Source organism: Nomascus leucogenys, chromosome 2 (assembly GCF_006542625.1).
Source record: "Nomascus leucogenys isolate Asia chromosome 2, Asia_NLE_v1, whole genome shotgun sequence".
Taxonomy (NCBI): Eukaryota; Metazoa; Chordata; class Mammalia; order Primates; family Hylobatidae; genus Nomascus; species Nomascus leucogenys.
In genome coordinates, this window is record NC_044382.1 from 41,406,401 (window position 1) to 41,433,419 (window position 27,019).

Sequence of the window (27,019 nt, forward strand, 5' to 3'; positions counted from 1 at the left end):
TGTTCAGAAGATTCAGGAAGGTGATACATGAGGAAAAACACTGTAAAATGAAGTAGTATGCCATGTGTATTTATTATTTTAATATATAACTCCACTCATATTTGATTCACATAAATCAGAAACCACGCCCAATAATACGTATTTTTTTTTTTCCAGTAACGAAGTATTAACTAAACTTGCTTGGTCAGTGAAGTGAGTGTACCTTTAACTTCCTGATGCCAGCATTATAAACAGTGTCTGTAGTTGGCCTGTCTTGGGGGAAAAAAATCATGTGGCTACTTTAGCAAATACTGGGTCCTTTAATGCTTAGCCTTCGATGCAATTGTAAAATTGTCAGAAATGATAAAGTTGTATTTTTCTTAAATGAAATAAGTGGAGAATTGTTCATTGGCTGGCCCTGTGGTGAGCTCTTCGATCCAACAGTTTTGATGAAACGTAGACGTGCTCATCTCTGTTTCCAGGGAATATTAGCTCTGTGCTGCTGGTGGTAGAGCTCTAAGGAGGAAGAGTGGCAAGTAGGGTAGATATAAGGTGAGCTTTCATGGAGGCAGTGACATTTAGGGCAACACAGTGACCACTGAGTAGCAGTATGTGAAAGACATGTTGATTTGTGACTGCAGGGGACATAGTTTATTGTAGAATGTTGGGGAAGTACAGAAAAGCATAAAGAACAAAAAACAACTGTATTGCAGCCATGCAGGTGAACTTTGGTTGTATATCTAGGTATTTATTCAGGGTATTTGTGCAGTATCTCCTATGGGTCAAGTGCTGGGATGCATCAGTGGCCAGAATGAAATTCCCGCCCTCATGCAGCTGATGTCCTAGAGGGAGTAGAAGAAGACAGGCAATAAATGAGTGATGAATCCTACACAGAAAAATAAAGGGAGAAGGGCAGTGCCAGAAGTAGGAGATCATGGGGGTGTAAAGAGGAGTTTGGTCTTCTTTTAATAGCTAGTGAAGGAAGGATTCATTTGTAAAGGGCAGTTCGGCAGAGATCTCAAGAAAGAGGTAGTAAGCTGTGTGGATATCTGAAGGAAAAGTATTTCAGATAAGAAAACAGCAAGTGCAAAGGCCCTGAGGCAAGAATGTGCCTGAAATATTGCTGCAGCAGCAGATCAGAGTGACTGGAGCAGAGTGAACCAGAGGGGAGAGATAGAAAGTAGGAGAAGCAATAGGGTCAAATCCTGGTCCTGGAACATCTTCCCTTCTCTATGGGATGCTGTCTTTATTTATGTATAGAACCCTGGATAGGAATGCCAGCTGATATGTGGAAAATAATGGAAAATGTCAGTTTGAGATAAGGGAGGTGACAACTTCCACGGCCTTGGCCTTTGTGTTTTCAGTTGAGCTCATCTACATGGAGGCGGTGTGTTGTGATGGAGACAGCATGGGTGTTGGAATTGTAGGACTGTGTTCAGCTCTTGACTGTGTCATGGCCAGCCCTGCATCCTTGGGCAGATCACTTAGCTTCTTGGAGCCTCAGCCTCTTCACCTATAAAACGTAACTAATACAGAGTTTTTGAGAGACTTATAATGCACAGTATGTACTCAATCCAAGCCATTTTGCCTATATCTATTGATATAGGAAATTGCTGTAGTTTTTCTCATGATGGAAATAAATATGATCTAGTACAGCTAACTCTCAATTATTTTTTCTTAGATGCTGCTGTTTCATCTAGTACCATATGGTTCGATAAAGAAGCCAAAAGACACATGTGGCCATTTAAATTTAAATTCATTGAAATTAAATAAAATTAAATGCTCAATTCCTCGGTCATACTAGTGATATTTCAAGAGGTCATTAGCCCATGTGGCTACTGTTGTGGGCAGTGCAGAATAGAGACCATTTCCAGCATCACTTTTTGAGATGGAGTGTCGCTCTGTCGCCTAGGCTGGGATGCAGTGGCGTGATCTCCGCTCACTGCAAGCTCCGCCTCCCGGGTTCACACCATTCTCCTTCCTCAGCCTCCCGAGTAGGTGGGACTACAGGTGCATGCCACCACGCCCGGCTAATTTTTTTGTATTTTTAGTAGAGATGGGGTTTCACCGTGTTAGCGAGGATGGTCTCAATCTCCTGACCTCATGACCTGCCCGCCTTGGCCTCCCAAAGTGCTGGGATTACAGGCGTGAGCCACCACGCCCGGTGCATCACTGAAAGTTTTATTGGATGGTGCTGTCCTACAGCAAGTGTCAAGCTTCAACTTATTCCGAGCTCTTGTCCGTGTATAGGGAAAGTGGTATTACCTTTCTTTATGGTAGTATTCATGATTCACACCAGGAGCACAGTCACACTGGGGAGGGGGCAAGGTGGGATTTCAGAGCCCCATGACAGGTTTCCTGAATCAGAATTTCTGTGGGTAAGTCCCAGGGATCTGCCTCTTTTTTCCACTTCTTCTGTGATTCTGATGCAGGCTAAAGTTTGAGATTTGAAGCTCTAGAGGGCATTGTCAGAATTTATTAAAGCATGTAGTCCATCCTAAAATGCTCAGATGATGCAGAATATTAGTACTAATTGCGTACTGCTTTGGTGGATCACTTTCCTTCATCATGGTCCACTTGAGATTAAACTAATTTGTTGGGCTCTGTGAACTCCCCTGGAGACAGCATTTCATGTGCTCTAGTAAAAGCTGCCAACATGTTATTTGTGCTTCCAAAATATTCCTGAAATAAATGGTGCTGTGTGTTCGTTTATTAGATTTATTTAAAGAAATAAGCCCAATACCCAGTGGCCTACAATGTATATCGAAAAAAATTCAACAAACCAACCGCAGAATTGAATGAAACAGCAGTGGCCACAGTTTTCTTAAAAGAATGTGCCAGATGGGCACTGGTCACAGGTGATTACTAGACCAAGAAGATAAACGAGATTGAAATGGAATTATTGCTCACTCCAAATCAGGATTTTCCACCGTGTTTGCAGAAATGTGGCCGGCAAAGAGTTTACTGTCATGGTGCCAGTTGTGTGTTTGTCCAGTGATAAATCAGTGGATTTATGGATTTAATTACCTCTTATTGCCAACTCCCTTCCTATCTGAAGATACGAATTTAAAAGTTAGGGTGTGTATCTACAGGTAGTAAAATACCATTTTGTTCTTTCTCAGTGGCTGAATCCTGTATGGAATGAAAATCACAGGAAAATCTTGTTAAAGATGCATCAGTGTATTACGCTGTAGAGATTCATGTGCAGAAGACTAGCTGGCTATGCACTAGTTCTGTCCTGGGAAGGGCTTCATTCTAATAGTTGTTTTCTCTGGAAGGTGATGAGTGACTCAGTCTTTTCAGATCACATCCACACCCATGGTAGCTGCCCCAGCATTTTGGTCTGGCTCCTCCAACTTTTTTTTTTTTTTTTAACTACACCAGTGAATGGACAGCATAGGGTTTTCCTATGAAACCAAGCTCCTTCCTTTTCTGGATGCTGAGCAACACTTTTACGGGTTTAGCTTAGGGTAGTTCCCATTCAAAACTCTCCTCAGGGGTAATTAAGACTGTTCAACTTCACCCCCTTTAGTTTGCAGTTTCTTGTTTTGGAAAATGTTCCTCATACCTCATCCAGAGACCTCTACTGTGTTAGGATTCTCATGGTTACACATGAATGAAATTTAGTTCAGGCTGGCTTACATACAAAGCCGAGTTATTGTTCCCTGCAATTTGAAAGTTCTCTGTTGGACTTCAGGCACGGCTGCATCCAGGCTTGCACTTGCTTTCTCCTCTCTCTTGGCTGCAGCTCCTTTGGCACACTGGATTTATTCTCAGAGATGCTTTTATCACATGACTGGGAAGATCTTGTCTGGCAGTTCCAAGCCAGCCTCTTCCTAATAGGGCCATGTGGAGAGAGAACCCTTTCTCTCTGGCATCCACATGCAAACAGGAAGGGTTTTTACCAAGCTGTGAAGGTCATGCATCCATTCCTTGATGCATCACTGTGGCAAGGAGTGTGAGCTCACAGTGGCCAGCCTGGCTGGGGGTGTGGTCAGCCATGCCTGGACCTTAGGTAAATGGTTTGCTTGGAAGAAGGGGGAACCCTGTGGGACAGATAAAACAGAGGTCCTCTCCACCACTCCAGGCAGGGCATGTCCAAGCCTCCCATCAGCTTTCGTTTGCATGGAGTTCTCATAGCTCAGCTTACCCCTCTCCTTGCTCGAGGGAGCTCTGTTGTTTGCTGCATTTGGTCCTAGCCTGGACCTATAAAGCAATCTTATAGGTGTGAACTCCTCTGCCCACAACTGACCTCAATGGTGGTGGCCTCCTGGAGTTGCCATGGAAACACCATGATGTCAGGGCCCATTCTGATTCTGGTTTGTAGGACCTGGGAGACCTTACTGACCTTTCAGGTGAAGGAATTACACACTTGCAATCTGCCTGTGCCCCTCCCTGGCTGTGTAAAGTTAACTTTTCTGAGCCTCACGTCTTTCATCTTTCAAATAGGGCCAATAATCATAGCTATATTAGAGGGCTGTTGTGAGAATTAAATCAATTTGGGACAGAGAGCTCGCTTAGCCTGTTGCCTGGCATGTGGTTGGTGCCCATCCCTGGTGGCTCTGCTCCTCCAGTGTCTGTCTGCTCTCTTCTGGGCTGGCATGCATGCTTCTGCTGAGGCAGATGGATGGATTACCCCTGAGGATTTTCTGTTCTATAGATGGTCAGGTAGTTCAGGGAGGGGGTCAATTGTGGTGTTAAGCATGTGGGTTCTGGATCAAGACTACCCAGGTGAATCTAGGCTCTGGCTCTTACCAGCTGTGTGTCCTCAGGCCAACCCCCAAGCTCCTCTGTGCTTAGTTACTTCACTTGAAAAATAAAATAGGGAGTAATGAGGATTACATCAATTGAGATGTTTTATGCACTTGGAAAGATACCAGCACTTAGTAAGCAATCGATATGTTAATTACTACTTGTGCCAGTACTAGGCTTCCCTTACGCCTTTCTGGCTTTCCAGACCTGTCAGGGCTGAGACTAGACAAGGGCCCTGCTTCTCCCTGACTGTGGGATGTGCACCTTCAGCAGTTCACCTGGTATTAAGAAACCTGTCCATTCTGCCATTTGAAGGTTTCCCTGGAAATTCCTTTTTCTGGCTCAGAGTATTTCTTTATTTACAACTAAGCAGTGGCCCATGTCAATCATATCAAGACATTAGAATAGCCTGTTTCTGTTTCACTTATTTCTCAAACCTTTATTAAAATGTGATATGCATGTGTGCAAAGTACATGAATAGAATTGACTTGCCACAAAGTGAGCACACCCATGTAACCATCCCTGAGATCAAGAAACAGAATATTACTGTTACTCCAAAGGCCTCACTCATGCTCCCCTAATCGTATTCTGCTCCTGACTCCTTTCACCTCCCTTGTTTCCAAAGGATACTGCTGTTCGAACTTTTCATCATATGTTAGTTTTGCCCTTTTTTGAACTTTATATAGATGGATAGTTGAACTCACACAGTTTATATTCTTCTATGTCTGGCCTTTTGTCAATCACTGTTATGTAGGTAATATTATCTCTGGTAATGCATAGCAATTTATTTTTCTGTGTAAAATTCTGTTGTGTGAACATACCACAATGTCCACTTGATTAATATTCCTGGTGGATATTTGAGTTTTTTCAAGTGAGGGTTATTTTGAGTATTTCTGCTTATGAACATTTCTGTTGAGGTCTTTTTGTATTCCTGTACTCATTTCCATTGGGTAAAATCCTAGGGTTGGAGTTGCTGGGCTGTGAGGTTCATGTTCTTATCTTCAGCTCCTATTGCCAAACAGTTTTCTGAAGCAGCTGTAGCACTTTAATGCTGCCCTCCTGCCAGCAGTGTGCAGGAGTTCCAGTTGCTCCACATCTTTTCTTATGCTTGGTATGGCCATTATCTTTTAGTTTTTAGGCATTCTGGTACATTTTGGCCTATGGGTATCCTATTTTGTAAAGTGCCTATTCATACCTCCTGTGTCTTATTTTTAATTGGATTATCTGTCTTTTTCTTATTGATTGGTATAAGTTCTATATGCAAGCCATTTGTTGGTTTTAAATGATGCAAGTATCTTCTCTCTAACTATGTGGCTTGGCTTTTCACTCTCGTTTTGGTGTTTTTTTGAGGTGGGAGATGCTTTATGAATTTTATTCTTTGCATGCTCATTGCCTTATGCATTTTAAAGCAAGATCTGGGAAAATGTGGTTTTCCTCCTCTTGTTGAGCAGGATGTACAGCTCTAATGGCTTTGTTCTAGCTTCAACCAACACATCTCTAGCTGGGAAACTTGTTGTCTTTCTCCCCTGAATTGCTGCTTCTTTATGATAAAAAAGAACCACTTTCTCTCACCTTTGCCTCTGGCTTACATGTTAGACCTCTTTTTAAAGGACTCATTTCCACTGGGTATTTTAGACCATGCAACCAGAATGTGCCATGTTTTAAAGAAAAACAACAAGTCAATCAAGTATTTCCTTTAACCATTTTCCCCTAAAATGGTTATATGATGAGCAGGCCTTGGAAAGAAAAAAAGGAGGTAAGGGTTAAAATACATATAATTTATAATCATTTATTAAACAAGAGTATTACTTATAATGAGCATTCATCTGTCCTTTAGCTAAGCACATTACATGGATTAACTCATTTTGACTTGGTAAACTCTATGAAGCTTGCTTCATTAATAACCTCATTTCATAGATTGGATAAGTGAGGTTCAGTTCATTTCTAAGGTTGCATAGTCAATAATCTTGTTGAAGCCAAGACTCAAGCTGGGTTCTGTTGGACCCCATAGCTCAGTACTCTATTGCACTGCTCTGCTGGTGAGGATGTATCCTTGCTTTTTGCAGTTTGCATTAAGCTAATCAAACCACATTTCAAGCTTTCTGCTATGAATAGTTTGGTACTGAGGAAAAATTGGGTAGCTTCTCCTTCCCCAGTTCTCCATCACAGAAATAAATCAATGAAGTCAACAGGTGCCTTAGTGGCCTTTAAAGTTGTTTACTAAAACATCATTCCAGATGGCACTGTGTTCTGTTCCCCTGGTACAGTTAGGGGAGCCTGGAGGTTCTGGGTAAACCATGAGGGACTTCAATAACCTTGCTTAGAATTCTGAATGTAAAAATCTTTGTGAGTCTAGATTTTCCATCTGAATGTAGCCTGGTGTCCAGGCTTGGCAGCAAATGGCTGCCAGGTCTCAGGAACCTAGGAGAGGCTAGGATTCTCTGGCTGCTTCTGGACCCTGTCTGTATTCATTGATTAAAGACCCTTGCTTTATACCCCACTGGCCAATTGTTCACAAGTAAGAGGGATTCGAAGTAGAGAGAGAGAATTGGCTGTGGCTGGGAAGATAGGGCCTTTAGAAGGGGAAGCATTGTGTAGGATTCAGGACACTGTGCTGGTCTTTCTATGTTGTGGGCAGCTTATTGTCGAGACCTGGGACAGAGTCAGGATTGGGTATGTCCAGGGGTTCCAAGTCTCTTAGGTTCTTGGCTTATGGTTGGAAAGGAGTAATAGGTATGCTGCCATTACTTGTTCTTTCAAAAGCCAGTAGCAGTGTGCATTGAGCCACAGACTTTACCTAAATTGAGATAGAAGCTGCCTCTACATTGTGGAGTTGTGTGCATTGAAGGAGAAAATCACACAGAAGCTGAGGACTGCGCCTGGCTCCCTGTTGCTGAGTGAAGCACCGTAAATGCTCTTGGGACCATAATAGTGGTGAAGTTAAGTCTTTCTGGGACTGTTACAGCTCACTTATTTGTCATTTGGAGGGGACTCTTGCTGCTTCCCTTCTTTAACCAGAGGGTCTTTTCTTATTGTCCTTCTTCTTGATTATTGATTACCTCTTGTAATGGGACTTCCCTTTGCATTTAACTTGAAAATAGTATTTTCTCAATTTTATGGCTTGTGACTTCTACCCGCCCATTGCTTCTCTCCCCATGTAGGTACTGCCTAAAGCACAAACAGCTGTTTTCTGGATAATTTTCCACATTGCATTTAGCAGTAGTGAAGGGCTCTGGGAATGATTGCCCTAGTCTGAACCAGCTGTCCACAGACACAACTACAATGGCAGCATAAAAATTGGCTGTTTAGGAGTTCAGAGCTTAGTAATTGCAGGGAGCAATTTGCTTTCTCTCTTCACTAGTGTCTATCTAGAGACAATTGCAGAAACTTTTAGAGGCATCTGAGAAAAATCTTATCCTTAAAGTTGGAGATTAAAAACAGAAAGTGTAGTTTCTTCCATTTGTTAACTAGTCCCTATCAATTTCACTAAATTTTTGCGCTCCGCCATCTCAGGGAGACGATTCTGAGTATATTTTTTCCAGTTGGGTAGGATGGGGGAGAACAGAAGCCTCAAGGATGCTTAAGGACCCTTACTCAGCACTGTCACTGCAAGGAAGTCTCGTCGAGTCCTGAGGCAGGAGCATGCCTCTGTGTGGAGGCGCTTCTGGTGGTGTTTGGTTTAGTTCGCCTCCTGCAAGTTATGACCAGAAGGTCTGAGTCCAGGAGGAGGGGCATGATGAGCAGGACATACAGTCAGTCTTGGGACTGGGCCCCGGCTGTCTTCTGACAGGGAGCTTTAGGACAGAAACAGTTTGCACCATGGCAGCCAAGTGGGGACTTGTATGTCCCCATAATGCTTGGGTGATGACCTTGGAGGCAGTGGTCTGAAGAACTGTGGGCTGGGAGCTTGCAGGACCAACCGAAAAGCAGTGTGACCCTGGGTGCCACCTATTTTTCTTCCAGGTTAACAGTGTGTTTTTGTTAAGGATGGCACCTGTAGAATATAAACATCAAAATATTAGGGAAATTCTCCAGCACCTCCAGTCACCTTTTAATAAGCTCTTGTAAAGTGATCACTAAGAGAGCCAATAATTGTTGAACTGAATAGAATTTGTGTAACTCTTCCTTTAAAGTACCTATTTTCCACTGTTATCTTTTGAGATAATGATGTACGTTAATTCATACTGGGTGTGAAACAGTGGTCTGTTTGTCTTCTTACTGCAAAATTCTATCCTAAGGTTGTTGGGGGGACTTGGTTCTCCTTGTGGCCGAGACTTAGTACCTGGGTTCCTGTCACTGGCTTCACCTACCACCCTCCTGCTCTGTGATTTGACACACTCAGACTCTATTCTATCTCCCTTTGCTGTCCCCTGGATTTTGGTGAGGCTGGTCTTCCCTCATTCTGCCTCCCTGCGAGGTACACTAGCAGGGCTGCTGCAGCCACCATGGGCCTAGTAAGAAATAGAAGGAGGGGCCCCTCTGGGTGAGTGCAGACCTGCTCCAGGGTGCTTGGTTACTGTGTGCAGTGCAGATGGGATTTCAGCCTGTGTTAGTTTCCTGACCTGGCATTCTTGTTCAGTGAGTGACCTATACAACCATCCATGGCAGCGCCTGTGGACTCTCGTGGCCAGGGCAACACATAGATGTTCAAGAAACATTAGTTCTCTACATCCCTTCTTACTCATAGTATAAATTCACTCTTTTCTGAGAAGAGAGTTGCCAAATTTAGAATGTTTTTGAGGCCATGTGATATAGTGGGAAGTGTCTGACCTTTAAAAACGAATGGACCTAGATTTAGATACTGCCTGGCTTTGTACTTTGACACTTAGCCAAGTGTGTGAACTTAAGCAGGTTCCCTAACATCTCAGCACCTCATTCCCTTTATCTTTAAAATGGTAAAAACAGCATCGACCACCTAGGGTGGTGAAGAACATTAAGACATGTAGTCTGTTTAGAGCAGGATGGACAAACTCAGCCTACAGGCCTGCTCCAGCGGAGGCCAGCTAGTTTAGAATGATTTTTAAAGGAGGGGTTAAAAAGAAGATGAATGTGTGACAGTCTGTATATGGCCTACAAAACCTAAACTATTTATTATTTGGCCCTTTACAGAAAAAAAAAAAATTGTGCTGACTTCCACATTGGAGGGTGAGCCCTGCCTGGCACAGAGTAGTGGCTCTACATGTGATATTCTCCCCTCTCACAAATATCTCCCTAGGGCTCTTCCATGCCTCAACAATTGGTGCAAAAGGCTTCCATTACCGAGATCAGACACAAAGGCCAAGGTGAGGCTGAAATGCAGATCTATTCAAAATGGAATGCCATGGCAGCTCCATGTTTCATGTCTTTTTCCTGTCTTTAAGTAGAAACTTCACTGAGGACCTTCTGTGCTAATAGTTACCACAGGTGTGAGTGGCTCTTGATAATTTCTAATAAATAACTATGTTTAAGCTGAATATGAGTGGGCCATTTTTCTGACGGTCTTTAAACTGGTTATTTATTTGCTTGGAGAAATCTAACCCAAAATGGTTTGGTAATGAACTGCTGCTGTCGTTAGGGGACTTGTTCACATTATGGTGAGGGAGATTTATGTTTCCAGGTAGATTTTAGCTGTGAAAGATTCAAGAATAATGTGGTCCTCTAAAGAGCAGAGAGACGGTGATAATAACACAAAAGGTCTGTGTTGCTGCGGTAGAGCATGTGTTCATAATTTATTTAATATTTTCTCCAGCTCTGTCATCAGGTATAATCATTGTGTGGAAGAAGAATGCAAGGACCAGCAGGAAGGCAAGCAATGACCAAAATCAAATTTGCATCTAATTTTAGTGAGGCGGGCCCCAGGTTTCTTAATGTGTGTGTGTCTGCCAGCAACCCGCCTGGCTGTTGGGCCCGATCTGTGCTTGCGCTGCTGCTGGGGACAGAGGCACATTAGTCTGGGGCAATTCACATATCGAACCATGGGCTGATGCACATTAGCGAGTTGTTCTCCATACATTGAGAACTGGCCCTCCCCAGAACCTGTGTAAACAAACGCTGTATGAGTGAGACTCCTGCTTTATCCTCTGCCCACTGCCCATCTCTACCCAGGAGCCATGCAGAGGTCCAGTGTCATAACAAGGTTGGTGTGGGGCCAGCTGTTCTCTCATCTTGTAGTTCCCAGAGCTTCCCTCACAGTCACAGAACTTGCCACCTCTTTGAACCCACCCCTCCTTTCCCAAAGAGGAGTCATTTGCACACAGGTGTTAGTACGCCCAGTGGAATTCACTAAAGATTTTGTGTGGGAGACTGAGGATGGGTCTTACCTCACACACTCCACAACAGACAATCTCAAAATTTGTAATTCAACGTGTATTTTCTGCTTTCAAGAGGTCACTCCACCACCCGAGGGCCCTTCCCATGGACTGGCTTTCTCTTGACCTTACTCTAGTGCAGAGCCAGGCCCAGCACCTTCCTCGTCCTTCTGTCCCCTTCCTTCCAGATGTCTCTTAGGATTTCAGTTCTTCTCCCCTCTCTTTCTAAATCCTGTGTTCACTCACGTTTTAGCACAGAAAGCTCAGTTTCCCTGGGCTTTATCAAGGGTGGTCCTTTTCCTTCAAAAGAATTGTTAGTTGCCAAGAGGAGTCATAATTTCTCCATGTAGCAGCTTTGATTCAAACAATACCTGTTCTGAGTCTCTGCTGGTTGTATGGGTCTGAGTCGAGTGCAGCAGAGTTCACCTTTTGGGAGATGATGGTCTAGAACTTGAACCTGTAGCCAATTTGGGGCGGTAGGCTATCGTGGTGCACAGAAGGGGCAGTTGAACAGAACTAGATGTGACTGCTGGCTCTTGTGTTTCCTGCCTGGTGTCACCTGGAACAGGTTACTTAACTTCTCTGAGCCATAGTTTCCTCAGCTACAAAATGTAGAGGCCACCATCATCCTTGCGAAGTCACTGTGATGATATTGTGGAATAATCTATGTAAAGCACAGAGTGCGGTGCTCGGCAGGCCATGGATGTTCAGTAAACATTAATTTGCTTCCTGTTGTAGGTGGAACACAGGCTCAAGTTACAGTTTCTTGGCTTCTGCTTAGAAAATGGCAAGGTACCATTACCTCCCCTAGGACCTGGGTCCTTGCTCTGCTGCCTGCTGGGCCCATTTCAGGTCTGTAGTAGAAAATGTGTTCACATTGACTATGCTCATTTTCTTGGCCACTGTCTCTTCCTTGAATGCTATTTGCAGAACATTTTCATTCCCTTTTACCTCTACACTAGTTCTTTTTTTTGTTTCATCTTTTTTTTTGAGATAGGGTTTTACTCTGTCACCCAGGCTGGAGTGCAGTGGCATGATCTTGGCTCACTTCAACCTCCACCTCCTGGGTTCAAGTGATTCTCCTGTCTCATCCTCCCAGGTAGCTGGGACTACAGGTGCACATCACCACACCTGGCTAATTTTTGTATTTTTTGGTAGAGACGGGGTTTCACTGTGTTGGCCAGGCTGGTCTCGAACTCCTGGCCTCAAGTGATCTGCCCACCTCAGCCTCCCATAGTGCTGGGATTACAGGCCTGAGCCACTGAGCCTGGTCTCTGCTAGTTCTTAAGTGTCTTCACCTTCCATCCTTTCCTGACTGAGGCCGACAGGCATGCCATAAATTCAGGAGGCAGACACCCTGGTGGAAGTTTGTCACTTCAGGCTTGGATCACTTATAACATGTGAGTGAACTGGGAGCTGAGGAAGGATCCAGGAGCAAGCGTTGAGGAGCAAAGGTAGGGAAGAAGATCATGAGGGCACAGAAGCCCCACTGGGAAGTAGAGGCAAAAGGGGTAGAGTCTCCGAGGATAAGCCTTACCCCAATCAAAGATACCCACTTGGAGGGAGCCCTGTCCCCAAGGAAAGGTGGCAGGTGCCTCAGATTTAACATGAGGAACTGAGCCTTGCTTCCTTACCTGAGGACATTCCAGCCTGTGCCCCTGTAGATGCCCACATCTGCACTGCACACTTGCAGTTGGACTGTGAAGTGGCTTCTCCACAAGTTCTGTATCTATCCAGAGTGTAAAAGGTCTAAGCACCGAATGCATCTGCAGTCAGTTCTTGGCACTTTTCTGGACAGCTTTAGTCAAATGGGAACCCCTGGGATTTCAGAGCCCCACTTCAGAAAGGAGCTAGAGTCTAGTGCAGTATTTCTGGGTTTTCTCCTTTGGTGCCTGGTCTGGCACTGGGCACTGCTGAGTCAAAAGTAGATGATGCCATAGCTTCTGAGGAGGCCAAGTCTCTCCATGGCAGGGACCAGGAGGAAGAAACTAGAGATTTCCTCTGGCCCAAATGATGTTGGGGAGTCCCAGCATCATTTGGAAGCTAAGGAAGGGACCTTTAATGGCTGACTTCGAACCTGGCAGCTTTTCTCCAAACAAACATTTCTGTTTGCGTTATCACCTTATTATGAAGGCATCACCTCCTTCCTGCTGGGCCTGTTCCCACTGATAGCAGGAGTGTGGGCCCATCAGGAGTTGATGTAGACGTTCCCAGGCAGGATGCCTGCAGACAGCTGGATGGACTGCAGTGGCAGTCAACAGATAATGAGAAATCCATCACACATGCGTGTTTGCTTGCAGCTCTGAGCTGCGTACGTTAAGCTGTGAGTAATGTGATTACTTAAGTGGCATTTTATTTACACTTTTGCACAGAGCAGTGGCTGCTGCTTTTCCAATGCAGCTATCACCCAGATTTGATTTTTAAAAATCTCCTCAGAGTCAGAATGGCAGCATCACAAATATACTAATCCAGAGGAAACTAGTGGTATATTTTTTAAACTCTGTTATCACCTTAAGGCAGAGGATATACTGGGGTCAACTACAAAATATAGTTACCATTTCTTGGTGCATCCTATGTGCTGGGTGTTTGGCATATAAGTCTCAAATAATCCTCCCGTTAACCCCGATAGAGTAGGCACCATTGCCCTCATTTTCAGATGAGGAAACTGAAGCCTAGGAAGGTTAAATGCTTGTCCAGAGTCACTTAGGCAATGGCAATAGAAACATCAAGAAAAGTTATCAGTTAAAAAACTGCCATAGCTGTTCATATATTTCATGTTTTAGACCAGGAAGCAGAACCGTTAATTTTAGCTCCAAGCTGGGCTAATAGCTGAGTTTTGTGAAGAGAGGCGTGAGAAACGGACATCCGAGGCTGTGATGGGCAGCTCGACAATAACCCACACAGTATTGTTCCCAAATAATTCCAGCAGGCAGCCCCGACAGGGTGCCTTCAGTTCTAACTGTGACTTGTGTATCTCGCTGGTAAATTAGATGAGATAGCTGAGCCCCGAATGCTTGAACAAATTGAGCCACAATTTGGATATTTTGCGGGAGCTGTCACTGCCTTGTGGGTAAACATGATTTCTGGGGCTTTCTCCTGCATATTTCTGGCATGGGCCATGGGCTATGTGTTGGTGGGTGAGCTGAGGGTCACTCCTTGCTTATTTCAGATATTTCATTTCTTAATAGGGTAGCAGAAATGCCAGGACAAAAGAAATAAATGAATGGGTGACACTATTTGCCATCCCAGAAACAGGCTAATTATAAGGGTTTGTGGTTCCATTCAGCTGCCTGGAAACATTCCTGGACTTCATCCATGATCATGGCCCAAGAAGCTCTTCATTTTTACTTCTCATGTCTGGGATGTAGATACTTTTCTCAGAGTCTATGCCACTGGTGTACATGGACCTCATACTGTAGATTTTAGTGCTGTGTAAATTCATGTAAAAATGATTTTACTTTTCTGGGCTATAGTTTCCCAGATTATAATGTTAGGGTGATGCTGTCTTCCTTATACCTACCCCAGAAGGCTTTAAATGAATGAGTCAATGATTGAATGAATAAATAAATGAATGAGTGAATATGTAGACAATATATGAATTTAAGAAGTAATTCATGTTTTTTTTAATTGAAAAGTAGTAAAGTAGAAACAGGAAGAAACCCTTCATATTCCCGTAACTATTTTTACCATTTTGATTTTTCTCTAAACCTTTTCTGTATTCCCTTCTCTTCTTCTTACAGTGGGTCATGGGCACTATGTAAGGATGGTTGAGGCTTCCAGCACGTTGGTGGAGGTGGCTGTCCTTCCTTTGCAGGCCTCTGAGCCCTGGGAGGAGGGGATTGGTGCACCGGGGCTGTGTTTATGAGGTGGATGAAGTAATCACTGTGGCATCTTTGGTCTTCTTATTGTTTTTCTGTTTTCTTCTCATGTCTTCCTATGTAACTTTCCCCTAAGAGTCTCCGACTTGCAAGAGAACATAATGTTGCCAAAGGATTTGGTCTTGGTAATTTGTTCAAGAGATTCTGTTTTAGTAGTTCTGGGCATCATGAGAAAATCCAACTGGAATCTTTCTTTAATATTCATAAGTTATTTAACAGGAAAGGGATTTTTAAAGATCTAGGACATAATTACTGTTTGTGTTCGTGTTAGTTCCTGAAAATTTGGAAGCAAAAATAAAAAGAAAAGCAAAAGCAGTTTATTGCTTTAGTCTGCCTTGGATTCTTTCAGTGCATTCCAGTCCTTGCTAGTCTGAAAATTGCTCCTACTTTATTTACACAGAGCTTTTAGGCATATTTGATATATTATTTGACATGTTTAGAATCATAGAATGTTAGGACTGGAAGGGACTTGCAATTTATTAACATTCCTATTGTTTCCCCGAATAATAAATGAAAAGAAAACATAAAAGTATTACATGATTTCTGTCAGCCGGGTGCTCCTTACAAGAAATAAATATGTCCTTATTGATGTGTATTTTTTTATCATATAAATGATCTTACCTGATAATTTTACCCTGGAGAGTTTTTATTTTAAAAGATGGGACTCAGGAACCCTGGTTGTTCCTCTTCCCCTTCTCTAGTCCCCTGCAAACTAGAGTGGGACCTTTCAAAGGCTGAGTGAGAACCAGAGGCCATGAATCATGATCACTGGCTGTGGGGGGGACCTCCACGATCCTGGTTTCGTGGGCACATGGCATGGCCCTATGAGCTTACCTTCAGAGGGAAAGATGTTTAATTATTTAACAAAGGAAAGGTACAGCAAGCTCTCAGCATGTCTCTTTAGGAGGGAAAGAGGGCAGGCAGAAGACTAGTTGGTCTTAATTATGCTTCATAATGACTCACACATATCCATAACAGGTGGCATGGCAAAACTTGCTGCTGGATTGGAAGGGCCAGGCTGTGGGCTTGCTTCTTGTCCCTTGGGTGGCATAGATACAGTGTCATGGCTCAGCCTTCCAGCTAAAGTGGAGGGATTGTAATTGTCATATGCATTATCTCCGGCAGCCAGCTGCAGTAGCTACAGAGTTTCCTAGTCACAGAGCAAAGGGCAGACTGAGAGGTGCAGGAGACACTGAGTAGAGCTGCCAGCATCTCCCGTTGTCTCTTCTCTGTTGTTGCACCTGGGCTCATGCTTCATGGCTTTTTGTTACAGCTTAGAGCTGCTGCGGCAAAGACTGCATGGTCGTGCACCTGCCAGATCCCCTGAATGCAATGTCCTCTCTCACGCCACTGTGTGTCCCTCCTCTGGAAAACTGTCCTTCAAGAGCTAGCTTCAGTGGTACTTCCTCAGTAGAATCTTCCCTGGTTCTCTGGAATAATTTGTGGCTTCTTCTTCTGTGTACCCATAGCTAATTTTTCTAAGTGATAGTTACCAGGTCATGTTATGCTTAATCTGCTTACATTTCTTGTTACTTCACCTCTGGCTAGACCATGGGTTTCAAGAGGGTAAGCGTAGTTGTTAGTTTTCGCTGGTGTCCTTGGTTTCAGTTGGGCTCCCTCTAATTTGTCCCACACAGAGAGAGTGCAGTATGCTTTAGAAAATACCAGTTTGGTGGGGTCACCCTCCAAATAAGCCCTCCAGGGGCTCCCCAATGCTTATAGGTTAAATCTGGATGTGTCATCGGGCATTGAGGTCCTAGAGCCTTTGATCTCCATTTCTTTCCTAGCCTTAGCCTCACTCTGTCTCTGTGGGTGCACAGGCCCTAAATAAGCAGGACCAGATAATAACATTCCCCCTGGGGGGAAGTAGGACAGCCAGTTGTTCATGGCATAGACTAGTAAGTGGGTCCTCAATAGTGGGGTCAGCACTGCTATCTGGGGACTCATGTGCATTGCTCTTGTTTTAAAGACAATTCTCTTGTAGGTTCTCTGGACCATCCGTCTTGTCCACATGACATCAGTACATCATCTCTCTGTCCAAGGGGTCAGCTGAGCAAGTTATGAAGAGTGGAGCCTGGCTGAAGTGTCTCGTGGTCATCTGTTTCTATCAGGCATCTTTCTGTCAGTGCTGGGGAGGAGAAATTGTGTTACAGCAATTACAGAGTTGCGTCAGTGCCTGTTGGGTAACAGGCAGGGTAGCTCAGGTCTCCTTGACCCCGCAGCCTTTGGGAGTGTGGGTTCTATGGAGAGCCTTCAGTCCATCTCAGAGGACTGTTCTACCCACATGGTGGGCCCTGGTGTTAGCAGTGGCTGTTGCTCAGAGAGGGGATGCCCACTCTTCTCCATGGAAGCCTTGTTGGTGATTGTACAGGAAAGCTGTGGCTCAGGAATGTGGGTCCATTTGTGGCAGACTTGCCTACTCTGGTTACCTCTTACCATGGGGAAAATGTCACTTCCAAAATTGCAAATTTCAAAGGAGAATTATCAGATCAAGAAAGCACAGGCTTGGAGTGGACAAAGTCTTGAACTCAATTTATTTCTGGGGCTTTGGTGAGGAGCATCTGCTGTGTAAGTGGATCCAAAGGCTGGAGCCTCAGGACACAGGGCTGCAAGGTGGCAGCTAAGACAGTCTTAGGGACACAGTGAAAGGAGTTTTATTGCTTTCTTTCCCAGATGTTCCTTGGAGGAGAAGCTGCTGAATGGCAGGGCTGGGAGGAGCCATAGCATCCCTCACTTTGCAGCTAAAGAAAACTTCATGCCAAGCCTTCAGCCATAGTTTTCCAGAGAGATGATTCATGCTAAAGCCACTACATCCTCTGCATGGTGCTTGGATGTTGGTGTTGGATGTTTCACTTTGCACAGGGCCACCAGGAGTGCTGGTGGTAAACAGGTGTGAGTGCTCAGTTCAGGGCACACAAAGGCAGGAGACTCCTGTGTATCTCCTGCCGGCCTGCTCTTGGGGCTGCTGTCTTTGGAGCCGAAGGCCATGATTCTTCCCAGAAAACCATCTTAGTGAGGCTGGGCCTGAGGGTAGGGGTGGATCAGGAATCCAGAGTGTCCTGCCTGCTTTCTTGGGGCAGACACACAACAGATAGACCTGCTGTCCACTTACTTAGAGACCTTGTGAGGCAGGTGTTTTCATCCTCTATTTCACAGATAGGAAAGCTGAGGCTTCAGACATAATTAGAGTCCTGGTAGTGGTAGTGAGAATCTCTTGAGAGGCCCCTCATCTGTGCTCTCACCTCCCATTTCTTGGTATCTCCTGTATCATGGTGCATCTCCACAGGGCAGGCAGCCCCATGCCTTCTCTCCAGGGTCTCTGGTCTTCACATTGATGCCATTGAAGCAGTCGTACGTAGTGGTTACAGCATGATCTTTGAAGTTAGGCAAAAATAGAGTTCAAATCCTGGTTCTGCTTCTCACTAGCTGTGTGAACTTGTATAGTAATTTTATCTCTCTAAGCTTCAATTTCCACAACTATAACACTGAGATGCTTGTCTCAGATGATTATTGCAAGAGTAGCTCATGCCTGTAATCCCAGCACTTTAGGAGGCTGAGGCAGGAGGATCGCATGAGGTTAGGAGTTCGAGACCAGCCAGGGCAATATAGCAAGACCCCATCTCTACAAAAAATTTAAAAATTAGCTGGGCATGGTGGCGTACACTTGTAGTCCTAACTACTTGGGAGGATGAGGCAGGAGGATCACTTGAGCTCAGGAGTTCCAGGTTACCTACAATTGTGCCACTGCACTTCAGCCTGAGTGATGGCAAGACCCTGTCTATTAAAAAAAAAAGTGGTAGCTGCTATTATTACAACGATTACTATTAATATTACTATTACTTTGATGTTTTGATTAAGGCTTTGATTTCATGCAAGTCCTAAATCTTGTATCAGATTTTGGCTCAGCTGTGGTGTTTCAAATCATGAAGTCCTCTTGGTCCCTGAGGAGACTCAGGGCATTAGGAGATGTGGGGTGGGGCCATTGGGCAGAAATCTACCTGTCCTCCTCCTATGGAGCCTGGTTGATCTGTCTGAGACCTTCCAATGTCATCCCCATTGGTTTCCAGTTTCCCGTTACTGCCCCAGTTAGTCACTAAAAGGGAGTTATCTATTTCACCTTCCTCAGAAACCTCCAGGTCATAGAACCATCAGTTTTGAGACAAGGGGGAAGAAGTTGCGGAGCTACAGTGCAAGATACTGGCATAAAAAACCAGCCGAGGTTGGATTGTTGTCTTATTCATTCAGTAGATGTTAGAGTACCTGGTGCCAAATGAATGCTGTGCTGAGGTTCGGCAGTGAGGCCACCCAGCCCCTGGCCCTAGGGACTGCTGTCTGTGTGGCTGAGCTGTGGAGGAGTAGCCAGCTTCTACAGTGTGAGCAGTTCAGTGCTCTGTTCGGGCAGCCCAGGGGGCTGCAGATCACACAGCAGGGGTGCCTCGAGTGCAGAGGGATTGGGGACAAGGAAGCCTTTCCACGAGAAGAAGTATCTAAACTGGGATTTGATAGAGGAGTAAATGTTAACAAAAAAAGGGTAAGGAGGAGTGTTTCAGGCACAGAAGGAATAGCATGGACAGAGTTTTGGGGAGCGAAAAGAGCATGGGCTGCTGCAGGATTAAAACGTAGTTCATTGGTGGCTTGAACATGTAAGCTAGTGTGGCCATAAGGGGACTGCAAAGCTCAGCAGGTGCTGGGGCACAGAGGTCCTGTGAGCTGGGCTGATGGTCTTGGCCTTGACCTGGGAGCCCCTCCAGCATTTTAAGCAGGAGGGTGATGTGACCAGAACATCCTTTTAGAAGGTCACTATTGAGGCAGTGTGAACAGCCTGGGCAGGGCTCAGGGGAGGCAGGGAGGCTGGTTGGGGCATGTGGCCATGTTGTGAGGAGAAATTGTGGAGGCCTGACCCGAGGCAGAGGAGAGGAGAGGGAAGATGTGAGAGAGACCCAGGAGTGCAAGCGAAGAGGTCTTCGTTGTTGCCTGAACGGCAGAGGGAAGGAAGAGGGAGGAGTCCAGCCTGTGGCCTGGGTTCTTGCCTCGGCAGCAGGTGGACAGAGATGCTGTCTACTGAGCTGGAGACTCTTAGAGCAGCAGACCCTGAGAGTGGTAGGTGGATACAACTCTGGAAAGCTCCAGAAGCTGGGGGAGAAGGGCCCTGATATTCTGTACCTGGTTTGCGCTCCATGGTGGGCCTGGCCTTCCCTCAGTCACCTCAGTCCCTGTGATTTAGTGTGTGACTTCCTATGGAGGCTGCACATTAGAATCACCTGGAGAGCTTTTAAAAAATCCCAGTGTGGAGGCTACACTCCAGCCACTGTATCAGCACCTCCTGCCCTGGGCCAGGCATCAGTGTTTGAAAAGCCCCACAGCATCCCCAGCCATCAGCCAAGGTGGAAACCACTGCTTCTGCCAATCCCTGTGTTTGGCGAGAGGATAAGTGGGGAGGGATGATCAGGTGGTAGTTAATAGCTGGTGTTTTATTTTCTACAAGGCAGCATCTGGATGTTCATGGAGGCCTGCCATCTATGGCGGGGGAAGGGAGCCGGCATTCTCAGAAAGATGGCTGGACCTAATTAATTTGGAATTTGTGATACTTGGACAAGGCTGGGCCTCAGGCCAGTGTAATTTGTACTTTCTCTGAAATGAAGGTTTACATGCTATAAGCTATAAGATGGCAATGGCTTTGTTTGGTGTGCCAAGGAGACATACCCTTTCAGGGTTCCTCCATCTGTTTTCTACATGTAAATTAATGATTACACAGAAATTTTGCCTGTTCAGAGCAGGTTCAGGTCCCTTATCAGTATATAGTTAATCATAATTGAAACTTTAATTAATTTGTTTACATTTACATGGTAGGTAGATACCACACTCAATGCACAAATAGGCCCCGTGGTGTATTATCTCTTTCAATAGATGGGGTCTATTTAATAGAGGGGGGTGACCGAATCTTAGATAGTAGGGGTCTGCCCTTTACACAAAATATGCCTGTAGCCCAAGTTTTCAAATTTCATTGATTTTTTTAAAAAATCTCTCTTCATATGTGAGACTAATAAAATTACATGCATTTAAGTATTTCGTAATTATTTTTTCCAGTTGCAGTTGGTCTCCCTTCACTTGGGCCTAATTGGCAAGATTCAAATATGCAAGAATTGCATTATTGAAATTTAAAACATATCCACAAAGACTAATGTTTCTCTCAGTGTTCCTGGGACATCCTCCTACCGTAAGCCTCAGGAAATGGATATGAAAGTGTGTACCTTTTATTTATTAATTCTACATGCCAGATATCATACCAAGCACTTTGTATCATTATTGCAAGTCATTGCGACCATCCTTCAAGGTAGGTGCAAGTGGTCTTGTTTTATGGATAAGGAAATTGACTCGGAGAAGCTGTGTAGATTGTGCAAGGCCACATAGCTGGTGAGTGCTAGAGCCAGAATTTGAACCCACATCTGCTTCAAAGCCTGCCATGTTTACAGTATCTTCTCTGACTTTAACTCCGTGGTGCTGACCTATTCTTTCCTTCCTAGATATTGAGAAGGCTGCTCTTGGTTAGCTCAATTTGATAGTTTTGCTAATAAAGTTAAGGTTGTGGATGGTTTTGAGTCTGAGGAGATAACTCATGTCTTGGCCAGAGTACAAATGGAGCATCATATGCCCATTCATATCCCCAGAAGAAAAGCCCAAACATAGAGCATATTTTGGGGAAGAAACCTCAGACTCAGTTCTTTCCCTTGGGAAAAGAACAAGCCAGTGGGTTACTTCTCTCCACCCCAGCTTGGATGGACTGACCAAGACAGACAGAAAGTCCCCAAGAAGAGGGAGCTCTTTGTGTTGGTGATGATCCTTGAATCAGCTAGAGGAGCAATGACAATGCTATTCATTTTACATATTTCCTAGGAACATAAACCCGTATCTTTCTCAGGTTTGAGGACCCCTCAAGCTATTTTGAAACTGCAAGGCAAAGGAATTTCTTTGCAGAAATGTAGAAGGTATACTACTCTTAGTCTCGGATGTCATCTTGGGGTTTTTATTGAATTTCGCCCTTTGGACCAATGTCACAGGCAATTACTCATTTGAAATTCTCGTGGATGGTAATCATGGCTGAGTGTTTGGATTTAATCATGATTTTGCTAACTGTTCGGCAGCAATGATATAGATCACTAGAGCACACTCAGATTTCTTCCCACTTCAGTTATTCTACCCCATAACCTCATGTCCTTTCCCATGAGCTTAGTGAATTGTTGGGACCTTTTCAAAGGAATGATGGTAGGTGACTTAAGAGAGCATATCTGGATGACCTTTCTAATGTTATGATAATTTGAAAATATGATGCAATTATCAAAAATGTATACATTTCTTCCTATTGTTTGATGTGATTCTTTTATTTTTTTCTCATTTATAATGCTTTCGTACTCAGGAAGTTGAGGTAGGTTTTTGATTTTTCAACTGTATGTAGACATAGCATCAAAGTAGTTGCCAAATAAAATGTAAATTTCATTCTAAATCTGAAATCTCAGTAGTAAATATTTGTTTTAGTTCAGTGAACCAGTACCACACACATTTATTTTTCACTGGTATATCCAAGGGATGCAATTTATCGAATGCATATAAACAGTCCATTTGCTGCTTTATCTTTTCTCATTAGTTACAGTACAAGTATGATTGTCAGTTATTATCTGTGTTTTACTGGTGGGTTATTTATTGAAAGAGCAGAGCAACTGACATTGTTATTTTCTGAATCATTTTGTCTAAGACCTGCAGGACTTTAAACCAAATGTCAGACCAATTTATCAAAGAATTGCTCTATTCAGGGCGAAGGTGATTTAGAGTGTGTGTATAAACATACACCCACCTGTACTTACACACACCAGTAATAGTTATGGGAATTTCACAGGGATACAGAGATGTTAATAAAACTGGAATTGCTTACTTATATTTGATGTGATTTAGCAAGGATTTACTGTGTGCTGTTGAGTGATACCTTAGGGGATATGCAGGTGAGTAAGACCCATCCCTGCTCAGAAGCGGCCTAGGCCCATGTGTGTGTGGGGAGGTGGGGGGTGGGGGGGTGATTTGTGCACACATAAATGTATTAATGCAGACAACTCCCAGGCCCTGTTGTACAGGGTTCTCACGAGTGGTAACTTTGGATGGAAGGCTGAGAAGCCTCAAGTCACTGCCCAAGCTGGGTCACTTCATTCAGAAGAATTCTCACTGAGGCTCCTCACCAGAGATGGGGAGGAGACAAACAGCAAATTATTTGCCCAGAGATGTGAATGAAAACAGCTCAGAGGTAGGGTAGTTGTGTGTGAAGCTAGCTCCTTTCTTAATAAATGGAGTGTTTTGTACCTTATAATAGTTTGATTAGCAGAGATTTCCATTGCACACAAAATTACAGGCAAATGTCACATTATATAACAGATGCATTTACATAATGGTCTGGAAATCTCACTTTTCTGGTGACTTCTATTATCATTTTGGGGACATTTCTCCCACCCACCAACCAGACCTTCTTCCTATTCCCCCCAGTCAAGTAGTGTGAAGATAAATGGAACCAGCTTGCACTGAATCCTCTTGAGAGCAGTTTGGCTACAGTCCCTTCATTGATCTCTTTCTAAAGGTTGCAGTTTTGGTAAAGTGGAGTCTGCCTCCATCTGGGATCTACAAACTCAGTTCTGATCCACTTAGCCTTGCAGGGAAGTGCTTCTCCATTTTGTGTGTATCTGCAGTCAGCCCACAGACAACTCCAAAGTGACTGCCTGCCCTCCTTTTAATTTGCTTCCTTCGGTTTATGTCTCTATTACTCCCTCCTGGTCAAGACAAATGAGGCTCCCATTTATTTTCTAGGCTGGTAATTTGTATTAACATTATCTCAGGTAATCATCAGATGAAACGGCAGGGTTCAAACAGCTTAGCTAAAATATGTATGAAGGAGAAATGATCTGTTTCATGAGAACTAAATATGTTTGATCTGTAGCATCTGAAGCTGTAGTATGTAATAAATTACATTATCATCTTCATAATTGGGTGCGAACTGGGTTTTCATTTGGTTCTGCCACCCCATCTTTTCCTCAGAGTCAGCTTGGACATTCCTTGGAGTTTAAATAGCACCTCTTGAAAGGCAAATCCCTGGGGAATATTTGAGCTAAATTGCATCAGTCATTTTGGGGCTATGGTATAGTAAAAGAAAATTCAGGTTCTTATTCAAAATGGACTGGAACCATAGGCTCTGCAGTTGGCTATGATCATCCATGATGAAGAGACTTAATCACTCAAATTATAGCAAGAATATTTTGTCATTTCATGTTAAGCAGACTTAATTATTTCATTGGAAGATGCATTATAGAATGGAATGCTCTTGGCATATTTATGTGTATGAAAAACATATAGTAATATATAATAACAAATATATCTTTAATAATATACATTATATATAAAATGTGTATATATGTATATGTAAAACATATTTTCTTTTTCATTGATGCTTATCAGAACAGAATATCTCTAAAGCATTAATAGTTAAATTCCTTTGCGCCAGTCATTGAGTGCCAATAATTTCACAGGTTTCAATACCATGTTAGTGGAATATTTAATAAGTAAGATAAATGGAGAAATATAGTTTTATCTTTGTTAATCAGCCGTAGAAAATAAAACAATAACTGGAGTCTTATTTGCTACCAGTCTCTGTTTCTTCCTCTCCCACTAATACCAACCTTCCTCCTTTATCCTGGATCCTGGACATGGATGGTTTGTCACTTTTCTTACCATGATCTTCATGGTGACTTTCTAAAAATTAATTAATTAATTAATTAATTAATTTTGAGACAGAGTCTTGCTCCGTCTCGCCCAGGCTGGAGTGCAATGGTGCGATCTTGGCTCACCGCAGCCTCCGCTTCCTGGGTTCAAGCAATTCTCCTGTCTCAGCCTCTCGGGCAGCTGGGACTACAGGCATGTGCCACCACACCTAGCTAATTTTGTATTTTTAGTAGAGATATGGTTTCACCATGTTGGCCAGGCTGGTCACAAACTCCTGACGTCAGGTGATCCACCCACCTCAGCCTCCCAAAGTGCTGGGATTACAGGTGTGAGCCACTGAGCCTGGCCATGTCAACTTTTCATGAGAGTTCCTGCTGCCCTGGAATACTGTGTAATTCTAGACCTAAGTCAATATGCTTAAGTTTGGGCCTCTGTTTCCATTTATAGGGTCTTTCAGGTTTAACAATCCCTAAAAAAGGGTTGAATAATATTCATTTATGAAATGCTATCGTGAAATGGAATTAGTCTTTCCTCATATGGGTTAGTTAGAATTTACAGCAAGATCATTCTCTGTCCTTTCCTGAAGATGCCTGACGTAATTATATTCTTCAGTGTAACCCATAAAATACACATGTAGTAACAGTGCCATCCTTCATTCCTCAACCTGTGGAATGCATTAATGGGAGCTATTGAACTTAATAAACGACTATATTTAGATATGCATCTTTCTATTTGGGTTTATGTTTTAAAAATTAACTGTTGCTGGGCTCCTTGCAAGTCTTTAAAAAACCTTTATCATTAGATGATAAAATTGCCACTCAAGAGGCTAACTCAGATATGCCTTGCCTGACAAGTTTGATCTATCCAATATGTCTTTCACTACTGTTTGAATTTTAACAAGCCATAATTTTATTGGGCCAGAGGGAAGGTCAGAGGCAAGGGCTGTTAATGTCCTACACTTTGTCAGCTTCAGGGCTTAAGTCTGGGGCCCACACAGCACTGGGGTCGTGCTGGGGCAGACACACTACTTCCCAGGGTGGAAGTGATAGAATTATTGACAGCATAGCAAGTCATGGGGTCTGTTCATTTCAGGACAATGTAAAATAGATACAATATGTTTTTATTTAGATAGAAAATAAGATTTTTTTAAAAAAAGTCTGGCTCTGTCACCTGAGTCTTAGGCCCTGGTGAAATGCCCAGCCTTGGTATTGGTAGGGTGTTGGTTCAGGACCACTGACAGCTATCCTTACGTCCTTTGAGCACCCCAATCGTTAAGTGGGTCTCAGGGATGGACAAATTTTCATGAAGCTCTAGAGGAGCCATTCTTTTCTCTTTTGTCTTTTATCTTTGGCTTTCTCCACTTGAGTTTGGACTGTGCCTCACCAGAATTCTCCCAGACACAGAGTGACTTAATTGATGCAGCCCAGCCTGCTTGTATTCACCGTGTGTGGAAGCCCTTGAACCTAGCTAGGACACAGCCTGCTTGTACTCACTGTGTGTGGAAGCCCTTGAACCTAGCTAGGACAGTGTGCAGGAGTGATCACGTATGCTCCAGCACTTATTCCCTGACATAGACTGCAGCAGTGGCTGCTAAGAGACCCCTCCCCCATGCTCAGTGACCATCCCCCCAAGTGGGCTCTGGTGCCTAGAGTCCTTCACATGTGTTCATGATCTTGGCCCCTGATGTGAGGTTTCCCCTCTCAGCTGCAGCCAAAGCAGTGACACCCAAGGTTTTATCAGCTCTGGCTCATTGGGTTTTGCTTTGGCAGTCCACTTTCCTGAGGCAGGGCAAAAGCAATCAGATGCAGAGAATCATTTTACTTCCCTGCTTGGCCTGGCTGGGCAAGGGGTTGTTTGAAGGACTCATTTTGTATAATGAGTTTTCACTCAAGGTGTACTTTCACATTTTGGCAGCAATTAGGCAGTGTTGTTACATTTGCAATGAGTTTTAAATATTCTAATGCAGATAGCTACTTTTGGAGGCCTTATACTTAAAACTGTGATTTTTCCCCAAGAAATATGTAAAAATGGTAATTATAGTTAACCCGAAAAAGTGGCAAGGTCCAGAAGAACGCTTCAAATTCCATCCAAGTTATAAAGTATGTTGAAATCATTAGGGAATATCCAGTTCTTGAGACTTGCTCAAACCTTTCTTTGACATCAAAGAGAATGTGGCCTGTGAAATTAAAGTTAAAGGAACTTGTCTTTGGTTCCAGCCCTTCCCTGTTGGACACACAGCCTGAGCTTCCAAGGGCTTTATCTATTAGAACAGCATGTTCAAGTAGAAAATATTTCACAAGATTCCACATTGCCATTATACGTGATGCCATCTTCTGTATGTGGAGACAGCATCGATAAACCACAGTTGGA

The 27,019-nt window shown here is 43.8% G+C and overlaps 1 protein-coding gene across 2 annotated transcripts in view; it reads left to right on the forward strand.

The window, feature by feature from the left end:
* The window catches only part of SPOCK1 (SPARC (osteonectin), cwcv and kazal like domains proteoglycan 1), a 529,839-nt gene that overhangs the window by 205,643 nt on the left and 297,177 nt on the right, over window positions 1-27,019 (forward strand). The window contains exon 3 of one of the 2 annotated variants that reach the window (XM_012504877.2): window positions 22,311-22,319. The exons of the other annotated variant lie outside the window; for it this stretch is intronic. Within the exon in view, the coding sequence (XP_012360331.1) occupies window positions 22,311-22,319 (9 nt within the window). The remainder of the gene's footprint in view (window positions 1-22,310; window positions 22,320-27,019) is intronic. 2 annotated transcript variants of the gene reach the window in all.